The sequence below is a fragment of the Bufo bufo genome, chromosome 3, assembly GCF_905171765.1.
Source record: "Bufo bufo chromosome 3, aBufBuf1.1, whole genome shotgun sequence".
NCBI lineage: Eukaryota > Metazoa > Chordata > Amphibia > Anura > Bufonidae > Bufo > Bufo bufo.
Window position 1 is genome coordinate 273,789,276 of NC_053391.1, and position 18,041 is coordinate 273,807,316.

General features: G+C 45.4%; 1 protein-coding gene across 1 annotated transcript in view; it reads left to right on the forward strand.

Moving 5' to 3' along the window:
* PKP1 (plakophilin 1) overlaps nucleotides 1-18,041 on the forward strand; it is a 234,051-nt gene that overhangs the window by 129,655 nt on the left and 86,355 nt on the right. Inside the window, 1 exon segment of the mRNA XM_040424148.1 lies at nucleotides 3,389-3,566. Coding sequence (XP_040280082.1) covers nucleotides 3,389-3,566 — 178 coding nt within the window.

Consider the following 18,041-nt stretch of genomic DNA (forward strand, 5'->3'; position numbering starts at 1 on the left):
CGCCACGTCCGTGACAACCTGCTCTATAAAATTACCACATGATCTAACCTGTCAGATGAATGTTGTCAATAACAAAAAATAAAAACGTGCCAAAAAATCTATTTCTTGTTACCTTGCCGCACAAAAAGTGTAATATAGAGCAACCAAAAATCATATGTACCCTAAACTAGTACCAACAAAACTGCCACCCTATCCCGTAGTTTCTAAAATGGGGTCACTTTTTTGGAGTTTCTACTCTAGGGGTGCATCAGGGGGGCTTCAAATGGGACATGGTGTAAAAAAAAACTGTCCAGCAAAATCTGCCTTCCAAAAACCGTATGGCGTTCCTTTCCTTCTGCGCCCTGCCGTGTGCCCGTACAGCAGTTTACGACCACATATGGGGTGTTTCTGTAAACTACAGAATCAGGGCCATAAATAATGAGTTTTGTTTGGCTGTTAACCCTTGCTTTGTAACTGGAAAAAAAATATTAAAATGGAAAATCTGCCAAAAAAGTGAAATTTTGAAATTGTATCTCTATTTTCCATTAAATCTTGTGCAACACCTAAAGGGTTAACAAAGTTTGTAAAATCAGTTTTGAATACCTTGAGGGGTGTAGTTTCTTAGATGGGGTCACTTTTATGGAGTTTCTACTCCAGGGGTGCATCAGGGGGGCTTCAAATGGGACATGGTGCCAAAAAAACAGTCCAGCAAAATCAGCCCTCCAAAAACCAAACGGCGCACCTTTCACTCTACGCCCCGCTGTGTGCCCGTACAGTAGTTTACGGCCACATATGGGGTGTTTCTGTAAACAGCAGAGTCAGGGCAATAAAGATACAGTCTTGTTTGGCTGTTAACCCTTGCTTTGTTAGTGGAAAAAATGGGTTAAAATGGAAAATTAGGCAAAAAAATGAAATTCTCAAATTTCATCGCCATTTGCCAATAACTCCTGTGCAACACCTAAAGGGTTAACGATGTATGTAAAATCAGTTTTGAATAGCTTGAGGGGTGTAGTTTCTTAGATGGGGTCACTTTTAGGGAGTTTCTCCTCTAGGGGTGCATCAGGGGGCTTCAAATGGGACATGGTGTAAATAAACCAGTCCATAAAAATCAGCCCTCCAAAAACCATACGGCGCACCTTTCACTCTACGCCCCGCTGTGTGGCCGTACAGTAGTTTACGGCCACATATTGGGTGTTTCTGTAAACGGCAGAGTCAGGGCAATAAAGATACAGTCTTGTTTGGCTGTTAACCCTTGATTTGTTAGTGGAAAAAATGGGTTAAATTGAAAAATTAGACAAAAAAATGAAATTCTCAAATTTCCTCCCCATTTGCCAATAACTCTTGTGCAACACCTAAAGGGTTAACAACGTATGCAAAATCAGTTTTGAATACCTTGAGGGGTGTAGTTTCTTAGATGGGGTCATTTTTGGGTGGTTTCTATAATGTAAGCCTCGCAAAGTGACTTGAGACCTGAACGGGTCCCTAAAAATTGAGTTTTTGTAAATTTCTGAAAAATTTCAAGATTTGCTTCTAAACTTCTAAGCCTTATAACATCCCCAAAAAATAAAATATCATTCCCAAATCAATTCTAACATGAAGTAGACATATGGGGAATGTAAAGTCATCACAATTTTTGGGGGTATTACTATGTATTACAGAAGTAGAGAAACTGAAACTTTGAAATTTGCAAATTTTTCCAAATTTTTTGTTAAATTAGGTATTTTTTGGTGCAAAAAAAATAATTTTTTTGACTTCATTTTACCAGTGTCATGAAGTACAATATGTGAAGAAAAAACAATCTCAGAACGGCCTGGATAAGTCAAAGCGTTTTAAAGTTATCAGCACTTAAAGGGACTCTGGTCAGATTTTCAAAAAATGGCCTGGTCCTAAGGTGTAAAAAGGCTGTGTCCTTAAGGGGTTAACCAAAAGGTGTGCTTTTGGTGGGATTGAACTAATGGCAGTCTGTGCATGACACTATTATGGGGGATCTGTCGATGATGCACTGTTATGGGGTGGGGAATCTGTGGATGGCACTGTTATGGGGGGAGCTGTGAATGGCATTATGATGGTGGGGGGGTCTGTGGATGGCATTATGATGGTGGGGGGTCTGTGGATGGCATTATGATGGTGTGGGCCGGGGGATCTGTGGATGGCATTATGATGATGGGGGGGATCTGTGGATGGCATTATGATGGCGGGGGGAATATCTGTGGATGGCATTATGATGGTGGGCGGGGATCTGTGGATGGCATTATGATGGTGGGGGGGGATCTGTGGATGGCATTATGATGGTGGGGGGGGATCTGTGGATGGCACTGCTATGTGTCATCCACAGATCCCCCTCATAACAGTCCCATCCACAGACCCCCCCCCCCCCCCCATCATTATCCCATCCACAGATCCCTAAGGAGGGTCTGTAGTAGGCGGGGAGAGCGGCGGGGCCATGCAGGCACTGTACTCTGGCCCGCCGCTCAGTATGTACTGTATACGTAGTGTTAATAATCATATCTAAACTGCGCTCCCCATGTGTACCGTACTTACCGGTACAACTCACGCTCCTGTAGTAGGCGCAGGCAGGCCGGGCGGCCGTAACTCACTGAGGTCACGTGCCTGCTCCGCCTACTTAATTCATAAAGTTGGCGGAGCAGGCACGTGACCTCCATGAGTTACGGCCACCCGGCCTGCCTGCTAGCTGCTAGGGCTTACTACAGGAGCGTGATGTGTACCGGTAAGTACGGTACACATGGGGAGCAGGGGGAGCGCAGTTTAGATATGATTATTAACACTACGTATACAGTACATACTGAGCGGCGGGCCAGAGTACAGTGCCTGCATGGCCCCGCCGCTTTCCCCACCTACTACAGACCCTCCTCACTAATACATCGCAGTCTGCGATGTAAATTGCCAGCATTCGCCCCATAAGACGCAGGGGCACTTTCCCCCCACTTTTGGGGGGGGAAAAGTGCGTCTTATGGGGCGAAAAAATACGGTATATATCAATGTGCTCACGTGTCTGTGTGTATGAAGTGTTGGGTGGCATTTTGACAATATGCTTTCAGAAAATAAAACTATGAAATTGTCCTGGCTTCTAGAGGAGCAAAATGTCCAAACATCCCTGGTAGAGACGCCCCATTATAATTTAATCAACTACAGTTAATTACCTATACTGTGCCATGGCTTTGCTATGTCAGCTGGTTGGAGACCCAGTCCAGCTAATAGCAGTCTTTCAGACTCACTACTCCCAGTGTGATTTTGCCCATGAACTTCAGGCACAATGAAACATGAACATTCAAGGAGGAGGTTTTTCCAGTTCTGGCCTCTTTGCCCTAACTCTGAGGTTTACAGGTAAACGGTTGTATAATGGGGAAAAAAACAAGCAAAATGGAATATCATACTGTGTCTCTTACAGGTTTGCTCTGGAATTTGTCATCTACTGATCAGCTGAAAGATGAACTTGTTAAAGAAGCTCTTCCTGTACTGAATGAGTGTGTTGTGGTTCCATATACTGGCTGGGCAGAGAATCTGGTGTCTGGTCAGAGGAGTTCACTGGATCCTGAAATATTCTTCAATGCAACCGGATGTTTAAGGTAAGAAATATAATAGTTTGCTGCTCTCTTCACACTTCTAAAGTTTTACTTTAAAGTGGTTGTCCGAGTTATGAAAAAATATCTAGCACTGTAAATCTGATGGGCAGCAGTATATAACTAAGCTAGGCAAGTTTTAGGCAAAAAACTAAATAAATTCTATTTCCTCATTTCCCTGGTTCTCTTCGGGCCCTTTGTTTACCTGCAAATACAACAATCTCTGAGGTTTTCCTCTCTGCAAAGGGAGTGAATACAAGTCTGCCCTGAGTGATATGTCTGACTGCTAGGATGCTCAGCAGCATGTTGTATGTGTAGGACTAGAAGTCCCAGCTGTACAATGACACTGCTGATACACACAGGACCTTCCCCCGACCTGTTCTTCTGCAATGCTCTGCAGAAATCCTCCAATATGTCAGCTCTGTGTCTGCAGGATGAGGGCAGATCCTGTGTCTCTTCACTGCCTGCAGCTTCTCACGAAAGCCTTCAGCCCTCTCTGTAGCTGAAGTATCCAGTGGGAGAGACACAGGGAAGCAGTGCAGGGGGGGGGCGTGGTCAGCACAGTGAAGTCTGGTGTACAGACACACATTTGCTCTCTCAGGCTTGTGCACAAAACATCATCAGAGCAGGGAGAGAAGCTGACATCACAGGTCATGTGACCCTCAGTAAAATCTGAGAAAGCAGCCACTGCAGATGCAGTAAGTGCATGGTAAATCCCTTACATTTGCTTAGTTAGAAACATACAAAGAACAAAAAAATAACAGACAACCCTTTTAAATTGTTGCTTATAGCCACATTATCCTATCATACTACTTTCACTCCTTTCCATATAACCTATTTGGACATGTGAATGTTTGGAAAGCTCTGTATAAGAATAGAAAAAGGTGGAAAAAGTGTCTCTCACTCTGAAGGACTCATTGCAATTTGTACAATATTTTATAGTTGTCCTTCATTTGAATGGGTACAATGTAGTTCTACATATCCTAAAGGAAAACACCGTAACATAGGGGGTCATTTATTAAACAGAAATACGCCTAAATTAGGCATATTTCTTTGCAGATTGCGGTGAAAAGGTCCTTTGCCCCGCAATCTTACTTCTCCACCCTCACACCAGGTCTAAAAAAGTGGGCGTGGCAGGGAAGGGAAAAAGACAGCAGGCCCATCTCATTAATCATTTTCTATGCCTGGTTTAGGCATCTAAATGTAAGACAGGTACTAAGCTGTCTTGCATTTAGAATTGGCGGCAGTTCCGCCAAAGTTATAAAGAGCTCTGCGCCTCTTCATCCGGTTGATCGACAGACAGCACAGGGCTTAATCAATGAATGTGCCCCATAGTTTGTAAGGCTGAAAAAAAATTCCACCCATCTAGTTCATCCTCCTATTATCCTGCAAAGTTGATCCATGGAAAGGCAAAAACCCTCATGAGGTAAAAGCCAATTTTCCTAATTTTAGGGGGAAAAATTCCTTCCCGACTCCAATTAGGCAATCAGAATAACTCCCTGGCTCAACGACCCCTCTCTAGTAGCTATAACCTGTAATATTATTACACTCTAGAAATACATCCAGGCCCCTCTTGAACTCTTTTAGTGAATTCACCATCACCACCTCCTCCGGCAGAGAGTTCCATAATCTCACTGCTCTTACCGTAAATAATCCTTTTCTATGTTTGTGTATAAAGCTTCTTTCCTCCAGACGCAGAGGTTGTCCCCTTGTCACAGTCCTGGGAATAAATAGATGATGGGAGAGATCTCTGTACTGATCCCTGTTATATTTATACATAGTTATCAGATCTCCCCTTGGTTGTTGTTTTTTGTTTTTTTTTATAATTCTAATTTTAATCTTTCTGAGTACTATAGTTCACTCATTCCAGTTATTACTTTAGTTGCTGTCCTCTGAACCCTCACTAGTTCTATTATGTGCACAGAAGCCCCAAATTGTACACAGTATGCAATGTGTGGTCTGACTAATGATTTGCAAAGAGCCAGAACTATGGGGTGCATTTATCAAAACTGGTGCAAAGTAGAAATGGCTTAGTTGCCCATAGCAACCAATCAGATTCCACATTTCATTTTTCAGAGCTCCTTTGGAAAGTGAAAGGTGAAATCTGGTTGCTAAGGGTTTTCCTTTACACTAGTTTGATACATCTCCCACTATATTCTCATCATGTGCATCTATGCCCCTTTTGATGCAGCCCATAATCTTATTGGCCTTGGCAGCAGCTGCCTGACACTGGTTGCTACAGTTAAAAGGGTTTTCCAAGACTTTTATACTGATGACCTATCTTCTGGATTTTTCATTGCTCCCATTATTCTGTTTATCCATATGTTTTTTTCTTATTCCCCTAAATGTACCTCTCACAATGAAAGTTTGTTGCTTTTTAAAAAATCTAATTTTGTGGCTGTATTATCTTTTGAGGAGGTTGTCCCAGTTAATTATGGCCTCTCTTAGCTGGTCAAATTTAGCTTTTTGGAAGTTCAGTGTTTTTGTGCTTCCTTAGGCCTCATGCACCCGACCGTTGTGTGCATCCGTGGCCGTTGTTCCGCTTTCCGTGATTTTCTGCTGTTGAAAACTCTGAAAATGCACCGTTGTTCATCCGCGGCCGTGATCAGTGTTTCCTGTCCGTCCAAAAAATAGGACCTGTCCTATTTTTTTGACGGACAACGGTTCACGGACCCATTCAAGTCAAAGGGTCCGTGAAAAAACACGGATGCACACAAGATTGGCACCCGCGTCCGTGGCCGTTGGCAACTTTCACACAGACTGATCGCAGATCCGTCTGCATAAAAGCTTTTTCAGATATGAGTTTTCACTTCGTGAAAACTCATATCCGACAGTATACTCTAACACAGAGGCGTTCCCATAGTGATGGGGACGCTTCAAGTTAGAATATACTGATAACTGTGTACATGACTGCCCCCTGCTTTTACAGGGGGCTGTGATCCGCACAATTAACCCCTCAGGTGCCGCACCTAAATGGTTAATTGTGCGTATCATAGCCCCCTGTAAGAGATCAGGTGCTGCCAGGCAGGAGGGGGCAGACCCCCTCCCTCCCCAATATTATATTCATTGGTGGCCAGTGCGGCCTCCCCTCTCTCCCCCCCCCTTCCCCAGTTAAAATCACGTTCCGAATCCCCCCTCATTGGTGGCCAGTGCGGCCCCACATCTCCCCCCCCCCCCCCCCCCCAGTTAAAATCACGTTCCCCCATCATTAGTGGCAGTGGAGAGTTTCGATCGGAGTCCCAGTTTAATCGCTGGGGCTCCGATCGGTAACCATGGCAACCAGGACGTTACTGCAGTCCTGGTTGCTATGGTTACTTAGCAATTTTTAGAAGCATTATACTTACCTGCGAGCTGCGATGTCTGTGACCGGGCGGGCGCTCCTCCTACTGGTAAGTGAAAGGTCTGTGCTATAAGCAATGCGCCGCACAGGCCTTTCACTTACCAGTAGGAGGAGCGCCCGGCCGGTCACAGCACAGACATCGCAGGTAAGTATAATGCTTTTAACTAGGGGGGGGGGGGGGGGGGGTGGGAGATGTGAGGCCGCACTGGCCACCAATGATGGGGGATTCGGAACGTGATTTTAACCGGGAGGGGGGGGGGGGACGTGAGGCTGCACTGGCCACCAATGATGGGGGATTCGGAATGTGATTTTAACAAGGGGGGGGGGGGAGATGTGAGTCCGCACTGGCCACCAATGATGGGGGATTCGGAATGTGATTTTAACTGGGGGGGGAGAGGGGAGGCCGCATTGGCCACCAATGAATATAATATTGGGGAGGGAGGGGGTCTGCCCCCTCCTGCCTGGCAGCACCTGATCTCTTACAGGGGGCTATGATACGCACAATTAACCCTTTAGGTGCGTCACCTAAGGGGTTAATTGTGCGGATCACAGCCCCCTGTAAAAGATCGGGTGCTGCCAGGCAGCAGGGGGCAGTCATGTACACAGTTCGTAGGATATTCTAACTTGAAGCGTCCCCATCACTATGGGAACGCCTCTGTTAGAATATACTGTCGGATATGAGTTTTCATGATGTAACTCAAATCCGATGGTATATTCTAACATAGAGGCGTTCCCATGGTGATGGGGACGCTTCAAGTTAAAATATACCATCGGATTGGAGAAAACTCAGATCCTATGGTATATTAACTCCTGACTTTACATTGAAAGTCAATGGGGGACGGATCCGTTTGCAATTGCACCATATTGTGTCAACGTCAAACGGATCGTCCACATTGACTTGCATTGTAAGTCAGGATGGATCCGTTTGGCTCTGCACGGCCAGGCGGACACCAAAACGACTTTTTTTTTTTCATGTCCGTGGATCCTCCAAAAATCAAGGAAGACCGGAAAAACGGTCACGGACCAACGGAACCCCGTTTTGCGGACCGTGAAAAAATACTGTCGTGTGCATGAGGCCTTAAAGAAACACAAAACAGTGTTTCTTTAAGGAAGCACAAAAACACTGAACTTCCAAAAAGCTAAATTTGACCAGCTAAGAGAGGAACAACAATTGGAAGTTTATTATATTATGGTCAAAATTTCCCAGGTGTCCTCCAACTTGCATGTTGTTCTGTGAGGTCTATTGGTTAATACAAAGTCCAGTATGGCCATACCTCTAGTCCAGGGGTGCACAACCTTCGGCCCGTGGGCGCATGTTCTCCCCCTTCCCCCATAGCCAAGGTTACATGGCCACAGAGCCATGTGATCAGCTGTGTTTCTGTCCGGGCTGCCGCATGGCAATGGATTGTAGTTCCTGCTCCTGCACTCGAGCAGGAGGGGTCCCCAGCTGTCAGCAGGGGAGCCGAGGAGAAGGCAGAAGCAGGTTATCAGCTCTTCTGCCTTCTCCTCAGATAGGTACATAACGCTCAATAAATGCTATGAAGTTTTGATCGGGCATCTTGGGGCAGAGGAGTGCAGAGCTGCAGGGTCAATAGAACCTGATCAGTTCTGCCTTGTACAAAGCCCCCACAGCAAGCTGGTTTCCCCTGCAACTGGGAGCTCCTTTGGACGCCCCAGTAACAGTGGAAATAGTGCAAAAAAACAAAAAAAAGGTCATTGTCTCCCAAAGGTCTTTCAGTGACATCTTGCGGACAAATTATTTGGAAAAATATATTAAAAAATGTAAGTAAAAAAAAATGTAACCACTTCACATCCGCCCATAGGATATAAACGTCCTATGGGTGGATGTTTATCTCTGAATGGACGTTCTGGAACGTCCATTCAGAGATGGCAGCTGCATGCTAATCGTGCAGCTGCGAGCCGGGGGCCCGCTGTCAGTGGCAGCAGGGCAACCCAGAGGGAAGGCAGGGACAGTTCCCAGGTGTCCCTGCCTTCTAGATCGATGTAAACACAGCGCTCAACGACCGCTGTGTATACAGATCAGGACGCGCTATGCGCTTCCTGTCCTGGCCCGGTGGTCATGTGACCGCCGAGGCCAGGAGAGTGCAGGAGCTGCCGGGTCTTCAATAGACCATGATCAGCCCTGCACTGAGGCTGTACAGCACTATATTATGCTGTACAGCCTCTCTATGGGCTGTATTTCCCCTGTAACTGGGGCTACTATGTCAGCCCCAGTTACAGGAGAAATCAATAGTGAAAAAAAAAAGTGACTTTAAATGTCCCCACGAGGTCTTGTATAACCTTATCGGGGACGCATAGTGTAAAATAAAAAAATTAATTAAAAAAAATGTTTAAAAATAAAGGTTTCACATGTAAAAAAAAAAAATCCCCCAATTAAGTAATTAAAAAAAAATGTTAAAAATTGAAAAAATTTATAAAATAGACATATTTGGTATTGCCGCGTCCATAACTGGCTCTATCACATGAACCACCCCATCCGATAAACACCATAAAAAAAACCTGTCAAAAATGCAATTTTTGTCACCTTACATCACAAAAAGTGCAACTTCAAGTGATCAAAAAGGCGTATGTCCCACAAAATGGTACCAATAAAACTGTCACCTCATCCCGCAAAAAATGAGCCACTATATAAGAAAATCTCTCTAAAAAATACAAAAACTATAGCTCTCAGAATATGGAGACATTAAAACATAATTTTTTTGTTTTAAAAATGCTATTATTGTGTTAAAGTGAAATAAATAAAAAAAATTATACTTATTAGGTATCGCCGCATCCATAACAACCAGTTCTATAAAAATATCACATGACCTAACACCTCAGGTGAACACAGTAAGGAAAATAAAATAAAAACAGTGCCAAAAAAGCAATTTTTTTGTCACCTAACATCACATAAAGTGCAAAACCAAGCAATCAAAAAGGCGGATGCCCCCCAAAATAGTACCAATCAAATTGTCACCTCATCCTGCAAAAAATTAGACCTAAGACAATTGGTCAAAAAATAAAAAAGCTATGGCTCTCAGACTATGGAGACACTAAAACATCATTTTTTTGGGTTTCAAAAATGCTATTATTGTGTCAAACTTAAATAAATAAAAAGTATACATATTAGGTATTTCCACATCCATAATGATCTGCTCTATAAAAATGTCACATGACCTAACCCCTCAGATGAGCGATGTAAAAAAAAATACTAAAACAACCAATTTTACATTACGCCCCATGACAGCACCTGTGAGAGATCCTCCTCCCTCCGGACAGGAAACAGGAACTTCCCAGATCTTTAAATTGGTCCCGTGCCTTCCACCTTCAGTTCTTTCCTGTTTCCTGTCCAGGGACAGGAGGATTTCTTTCCAGGTCTATTTTTCGGCTGCAGGACCTCTAGGGTTAAAACGAAACCTAGTGGAGGTACCTGTCGGCGTAAGTCTCCACTAGGAGCCGCTGAGAAGCCCGGCGTCTGCAATTCTTTTCCCTTCTTCGGAGCCATGGGGGGATGCCTGGGCTGCCTCGTGTGCCTGCCTGCCGGCGAAGTCGTGGCATGAGGGGGGAGGTGCGTCTTCCCCTCTCATTGAGGCTGGCTGTGCTGGACGTGCGCGTCGCACCGGAAGTGACGCGTGCGTTCCACCGGCCGGAAGGGGGAGGAGCTAAACATGGCGGGCGCTGCACAGCCCATTTGAAAAAGGGAACGCCGGCCAGCCAGCGTGGAGGGAGTAGCAGCAGGAGATCGACCGGACACAAGCGGCACCTACAGCCCTCAATTGGCCCCCTTTACGCAGCATTATGATAACAGCGCACCGACAGACAGGAGCAGCTTTTGGAATCCAGCATGGTACTCCTGGGGGTAAGAGGGGTTAACCCCCACCATCTCCCTTTGGGGAGTTATTATTATGGTCAGGTTAAACTGATGGGCTGTTTTATTAAATGCAGGCTAAAGAAGCCCCAAAGAAAGCTTCCCACAAAAGAGCTAAGGAGTGTGGAATTTGCAAGCGGAAGTTGGATCCGTCTTACTCCAAGACATGTTGTCAACCATGTCTGGATAAGTTAGTGGCAGAGGAGTCGCCATCTTTATTACAGAGTATCCAGAATTTGGTAAAAAATGAAGTCCGTTCGTCCGTAGAGGAGCTTAAAAAATCCCTGCCTAGCTCATCTAGACATAAGAGGGCCCAGGCGGTAGCGGAGGATACTATGGACTCTGGGTCTGAGGAGGGCGCTATTCTGAGGATTTGACAGGGAAGGCGTTGTTTAGAGCAGAAGATACTGACCTATTATTGAAGGCGGTTAGATCCACGATGGAGCTTGAGGAGGAAAAGGAGTCCAGGTCTAGACCAGAGCTGATGTTTGAGAGCCTAAAGCCTAAAAAGTCTAGGGTTTTCCCCATTCAGGACTGTATCAAGGACCTGATTAAATGTGAATGGGAGAAGCCCGATAAATTTTTTTTTTATCCCTAGAGCGGTCAAGAGAAAGTACCCCTTTGACGATCAGGAAGTGTCAGCTTGGCAGGAGGTACCGAGGGTAGACGCTCCTGTAGCTAAGATAAATAAGAAGTCAGCTCTCCCGTTTGAGGATCTAGGGTCCCTTAAAGATCCCATGGACAAAAGGGCTGATGCATACTTAAGGAAGAATTGGGAAGCTTCCACTTCTGCCTTTAAGCCAAATATAGCAATTACCTCGGTGGCTAGGTCGTTAAAGCTCTGGTTGGAGGAATTAGAGTCTCATATAGAGAATAAGACTCCTAGGGATCAGCTGCTGGAGGCGATACCAACTATGTCCAGTGCAGTGGACTTTATCTCTGATGCCTCCGCTGACGCATTGAGGCTTTCCGCTAGGGCGGCTGCACTATCCAATTCAGCCAGAAGGTCGTTGTGGTTGAAAGGGTGGAAGGGCGATGTAGCTTCAAAATCTAAGCTTTGTGCCTTACCTTGCCAAGGAGATTTTTTATTTGGATCAGCCTTAGATGACATTTTAGATAAGGCATCCGATAAGAAAAAAGGATTTCCAGCACCGTCCTTTCCTAAACAGGGGAAGCCATTTCGGAGTAATGAAAGAAGGAAGGCTTTTGGGGATCAAAAGAAAAGGAGGGAGTGGAGATCTGATAAATAAAAAAGTGTGCTGTTTAAACCCAGACCTCAAACATCAAGCTCCACTCAACAATGACGCCAGACCCCAAGTGGGCGGTCGTCTTTCTTTATTTTTTCCAGCCTGGCGAAATATTACCGCAAGCGCCTGGGTAAAGGATATTATAAAGGAAGGTTATCGCCTAGACTTCAAGAGACTACCACCCAGGACATTCAAAGTTACTTCATTAAACCAAAATTCTCAAACAGGTGGCACTTTCGGAGGAAATGAACAACCTCCTGGAAAAGGCAGTCCTTGTTCCAGTCCCAAAGGACGAACAAGGAGAGGGTTTTTATTCAACCCTATTTCTGGTCCCCAAGCCCAACAGTACGTTCAGACTGATTATAAATTTGAAGGGTCTCAACCAGTATCTGTCCTACCAGAAATTCAGGATGGAGTCCATCTCCTCCACAGTCCTCCATCTGTTCCCCAACTGCGTGATGGCCTCAATAGACATAAAAGATGCCTACTACCACGTGCCCATCCATCCCTTGTCCCAAAGATACCTGAGGGTGGCAGTGAAGATGGGGGAATCAATCGTCCATTTACAGTTCAGAGCACTTCCTTTTGGGGTATCACAGGCGCCGAGGCTCTTCACAAAGCTGATGGCGGAGGTAATGGCAGAAGTAAGGAGGTCGGACATCATTATAGTCTCATACCTGGACGACCTTCTCTTGGTAGGGCAGTCCCCAGAGCAGTTGAAATCTCACATACAGAAGGTCCTGGGGATCCTGATGAGCCTGGACTGGTTAATAAATTGGGACAAATCATCCCTGATTCCAACATCCAGATGCGTTTTCCTAGGCATCCTGTTAGACTCTCAGACTCAGAAATCTTATCTTCCAGCAGACAAGAAGGAGGGGATTCAGCAGAAGATCAGGTCTTTCAGCAAAAACAAGGAAGTCCCCTTAAGAAAGGCTATGTCTATTCTGGGTCTGATGACGGCTTGTATTCCGGCTGTAAGGTGGGCCCAATTCAGGTCCAGAATACTGCAATGGCTCATTCTGTCCAAATGGGATGGGAGGTCGCTATCCCTGGATCACAAGATTGTGGTCCCGGGGTCAGTAACCCGGTCCCTAGCTTGGTGGCTAAAGGCTTCGAACCTCGGTCGGGGGGTAGAGTGGGTGAGACACAACCCCTTGATAATAACCACCGACGCAAGCCCTTGGGGATGGGGGGCCCATTCAGTTTTGGGGTTTTTCCAAGGTCCTTGGTCAGGAGACCAGAGTGCTCAGTCCCAAAATGCCAGGGAGTTAAGAGCAGTCCTGTGCACACTAGAGAAAAGTCTCCCTTTTTTGTCTCAGGATCCTGACATGCTTTTATCAGACAACGCCTCGGTGGTGGCTTATATAAACAAACAAGGGGGGACAAGATCCTATCAACTAATGGAGCTGGCATCCAGGATTTTCTTGTTAATACAGGGAAGAGCTCTGTCTCTCTCAGCGGTGCACCTGAAAGGCTCAGAGAATCACCAGGCGGACTTTCTCAGCAGACACAGATTCAGTCAGGCGAATTGGTGTCTGAATCAGGAAGTGTTTCACCAAATACAGGCCCTATGGGGATCCCCTACGATAGATCTATTCGCCTCGGTGGAAAACAAAAAGTGCAAAAAGTTATTTTCTCTCAGCAGGGAGGATCAGTCGATGGGCACAGATGCGCTCTCACAGACGTGGGGGAAGGGCCTAGTCTATGCGTTTCCTCCCATCAGCCTGTTGCCCAGAGTGATCCAGAAGATCAGGGGGGAGCAGGCGACGGTGATACTAATAGCACCATTCTGGCCAAGAAGAGTCTAGTTTGCTTGGTTGAGGAGACTATCAATAGCCGATCCCTGGGTGCTTCCAGAAAGGCAGGACCTATTATATCAGGGCCCTCTACATCATCCGGAAGTCAAGAACCTCCACCTGACAGCTTGGATTTTGAGAGGACATTCTTCAGGTCTAGAGGCCTATCAGAACAGGTCATCGGGACTCTCCTAGCTAGTAGGAAAAATGTCACCTCCGAAATCTATCTGAGGGTATGGAAAACCTTCCTTCGGTTTGCAGGTCCAGGCTTAGACTTGAACTCGCCCAACATCCCGTTAATTTTGAACTTTTTGCAGGAAGGCCTAACAAAAAGCTTAAACCCAGCACTCTCAAGGTGCAGGTCTCGGCACTGAGTGTCCTGTTTGACTTTCGATTGGCTACTCATCCTTGGCTCAAAAGGTTCATTAGGGGGTCCTCTAGACTATGTCCTATAGTTAAATCTAAGTCAGCCCCTTGGGACCCTAACCTGGTTCTTTCTGCTCTAACCAAGGCTCCGTTTGAGCCTCTGGGGGACATCCCCTTAAAGATATTGTCCTATAAGACCGTATTTTTAGTGGCCATTACATCTGCCAGACGAGTAGGAGAGCTGTCCGCTTTGTCCTCTTCCCCACCATATACTCAGATTCTGGAGGATAGGATTGTTATCAAACCAGACCCTGCATTCCTGCCCAAAGTGGTGTCGGTATTCCATAAGTCTCAGGAAATAGTTCTCCCTTCCTTTTGTCAGGACCCAAAGAATGAAGGAGAAAGATCCTTTCATACTTTAAACGTTAGAAGGTGTGTCTGTGCGTATTTAGAGTCTACAAAGGACTTTAGAAGGACCCTGCAACTCTTTGTTCAATTTCAGGGTCAGAACAGGGGCTCAAAGGTTACAAGCCGTACCTTAGCCAGATGGATCAAGAGAGCGATAGGTTTGGCATATTCACTATCAGATTGTCAGGTCCCTTCAGATTTTTCAGCCCATTCCACCAGGGCAGTAGCCTCTTCTTGGGCAGAAAAAGGGTGCGCTACCATAGAACAGATCTGTAGGGCTGCTACGTGGAGTTCCCCCTCTACGTTTTACAAGCACTACAGGTTGGACCTTTCATCTGTGCAGGATATGTCTTTTGGGAGAAAGGTGCTGCAGGCTGTAGTCCCTCCCTAATAGTTATCTAGTCTAGTCTCTCACAGGTGCTGTCATGGGGCGTAATGGAAATACTTCAATTACTCTTACCGGTAATATGTTTTCCATGAGCCCATGACAGCACCTAATTAATTCCCTCCCTTATTAAAAAAAATAAAAATAAATAAATAATATTTTTATTTATAAAGAATGATGGAAAAAAAGAGAAGTCTACTCTTTAGTATGGTGCCAAAGAAGAGATATGCCTGGCATATATTTGGCGCAGAGTTTTTTTCTTTTATGTTTTCTCGCCTATGTTGTTAGTTTTCACTATATATAGGTGTGTTGCTGGTCCCAGGAATCTTGTCAAATACTGAAGGTGGAAGGCACGGGACCAATTTAAAGATCTGGGAAGTTCCTGTTTCCTGTCCGGAGGGAGGAGGATCTCTCACAGGTGCTGTCATGGGCTCATGGAAAACATATTACCGGTAAGAGTAATTGAAGTATGTTTGGTCACCTTGCCCCATAAAGTGTAAAAATGAATGATCAAAAAATCATATGTACCCAAAAATGGTACCAATAGATGGCGTTCAGAAAATGGAGACACAAACATAATTTTCTTTTCAAAAATGCTTTATTATGTAAAACTGAAACAAACAAACTAGACATATTTGATATCATCGTGTCCGTAACAACCTGCTCTATAAAAATAGCACATGATCTAACCTGTCAGATGAATGTTGTAAAAAATATAACCATGCCAAAGCAGCCATTTTTTGGTTACCTTGCCTCACAAAAAACGTAATATAGAGCAATTAAAAATCATATGTACCACAAAATAGTAACAATAAAACTGGCACCTTATCCCCTAGTTTCCGAAATGGGGTCACTTTTTGGGAGTTTCTACTGTAAAGGTGTATCAGGGGGACTTCAAATGGGACATGGCATCTAAAAACCAGTTCAGCAAAATCTGCCTTCCAAAAACCATACAGCGCTCCTTTTCTTCTGCGCCCTGCCGTGTGCCCTTACATCAGTTTACGAGCACATGTGGAGTGTTTCTGTAAACTGCAGAATCAGGGTAATAGATATTGATTTTGTTTGGCTGTTAACCCTCGATGTGTTAAAGAAAAAAATTGATTAAAATGGAACATCTGCCAAAAAAGTGAAATTTAGAAATGTAATCTCCATTTACCTTTTAATTCTTAAAACAAACAAAGTTTTGAGTAACTTGAGGGATGTAGTTTCTACAATGGGGTCATTTATGGGGGGTTTCCACTATGCAAACCACACAAAGTGACTTCAGACCTGTACTGGTCCTTAAAAAGTGGGTTTTGGATTTTTTTTTTTTTTTTTTTTTTTAAGAATTGCTTCAAAAATTCTAAGCCTTCTAACGTCCTAAAAAAAAAAATGACATTTACCGTACATGATGCCAACATAAAGAAGACATATGGGAAATATTAAGTAATAAATATTTTATGAGGTATCACTTTCTTTTTTTATACTACTTTCACACTCTCGTTTTGGCTTTCAGTTTGTGAGATCCGTCATGGGTAGAGTTGAGCGAACACCTGGATGTTCGGGTTCGAGAAGTTCGGCCGAACTTCCCGGAAATGTTTGGGTTCGGGGTCCGAACCCGAACCGAACTTCCTCCCGAACCCGAACCCCATTGAAGTCAATGGGGACCCGAACTTTTGGGCACTAAAAAGGCTGTAAGACAGCCCAGGAAAGAGCTAGAGGGCTGCAAAAGGCAGCAACATGTAGGTAAATCCCCTGCAAACAAATGTGGATAGGAAAATGAATTAAAATAAAAATAAAAAAAATAAAAATGACCCAATATCAATTGGACAGAGGACCCATAGCAGAGAATCTGGCTTCACGTCAGCAGAGAATCAGTCTCTTCATGCCATAGCAAAGAATCTGGCTTCATGTCAGCAGAGAATCAGTCTCTTCATGCCATAGCAGAGAATCTGGCTTCATGTCACCCACCACTGGAAGAGGCCACTGTCACATATTTAGGCCCCGGCACCCAGACAGAGGAGAGCGGTCCCGTAACAGAGAATCTGGCCTTATGTCAGCGCAGAATCTGTCTTCATGTCATAGCAGAGAATCAGGCTTCACGTCACCCACCACTGGAACAGGCCACTGTCACACATTTAGGCCCCGGCACCCAGACAGAGGAGAGGTTCATTCAACTTTGGGTTGCCCCGCAATATAATGGTAAAATGAAATTAAAAATAGTATTGAATGAGGAAGTGCCCTGGAGTAGAATAATATATTGTTAAGGGGAGGTAGTTAATATCTAATCTGCACAAGGGATGGACAGGTCCTGTGGGATCCATGCCTGGTTCATTTTTATGAACGTCAGCTTGTCCACATTGGCTGTAGACAGGCGGCTGCGTTTGTCTGTAATGACGCCCCCTGCCGTGCTGAATACACGTTCAGACAAAACGCTGGCCGCCGGGCAGGCCAGCACCTCCAAGGCATAAAAGGCTAGCTCTGGCCACGTGGACAATTTGGAGACCCAGAAGTTGAATGGGGCCGAACCATCAGTCAGTACGTGGAGGGGTGTGCACAGGTACTGTTCCACCATGTTAGTGAAATGTTGCCTCCTGTTAACACGTTCCGTATCAGGTGGTGGTGCAGTTAGCTGTGGCGTGTTGACAAAACTTTTCCACATCTCTGCCATGCTAACCCTGCCCTCAGAGGAGCTGGCCGTGACACAGCTGCGTTGGCGACCTCTTGCTCCTCCTCTGCCTTCGCCTTGGGCTTCCACTGGTTCCCCTGTGACATTTGGGAATGCTCTCAGTAGCGCATCTACCAACGTGCGCTTGTACTCGCGCATCTTCCTATCACGCTCCAGTGTAGGAAGTAAGGTGGGCACATTGTCTTTGTACCGGGGATCCAGCAGGGTGGCAACACAGTAGTCCGCACACGTTAAAATGTGGGCAACTCTGCTATCGTTGCGCAGGCACTGCAGCATGTAGTCGCTCATGTGTGCCAGGCTGCCCAGAGGTAAGGACAAGCTGTCCTCTGTGGGAGGCGTATCGTCATCTTCCTGCGTTTCCCCCCAGCCACGCACCAGTGATGGGCCCGAGCTGCGTTGG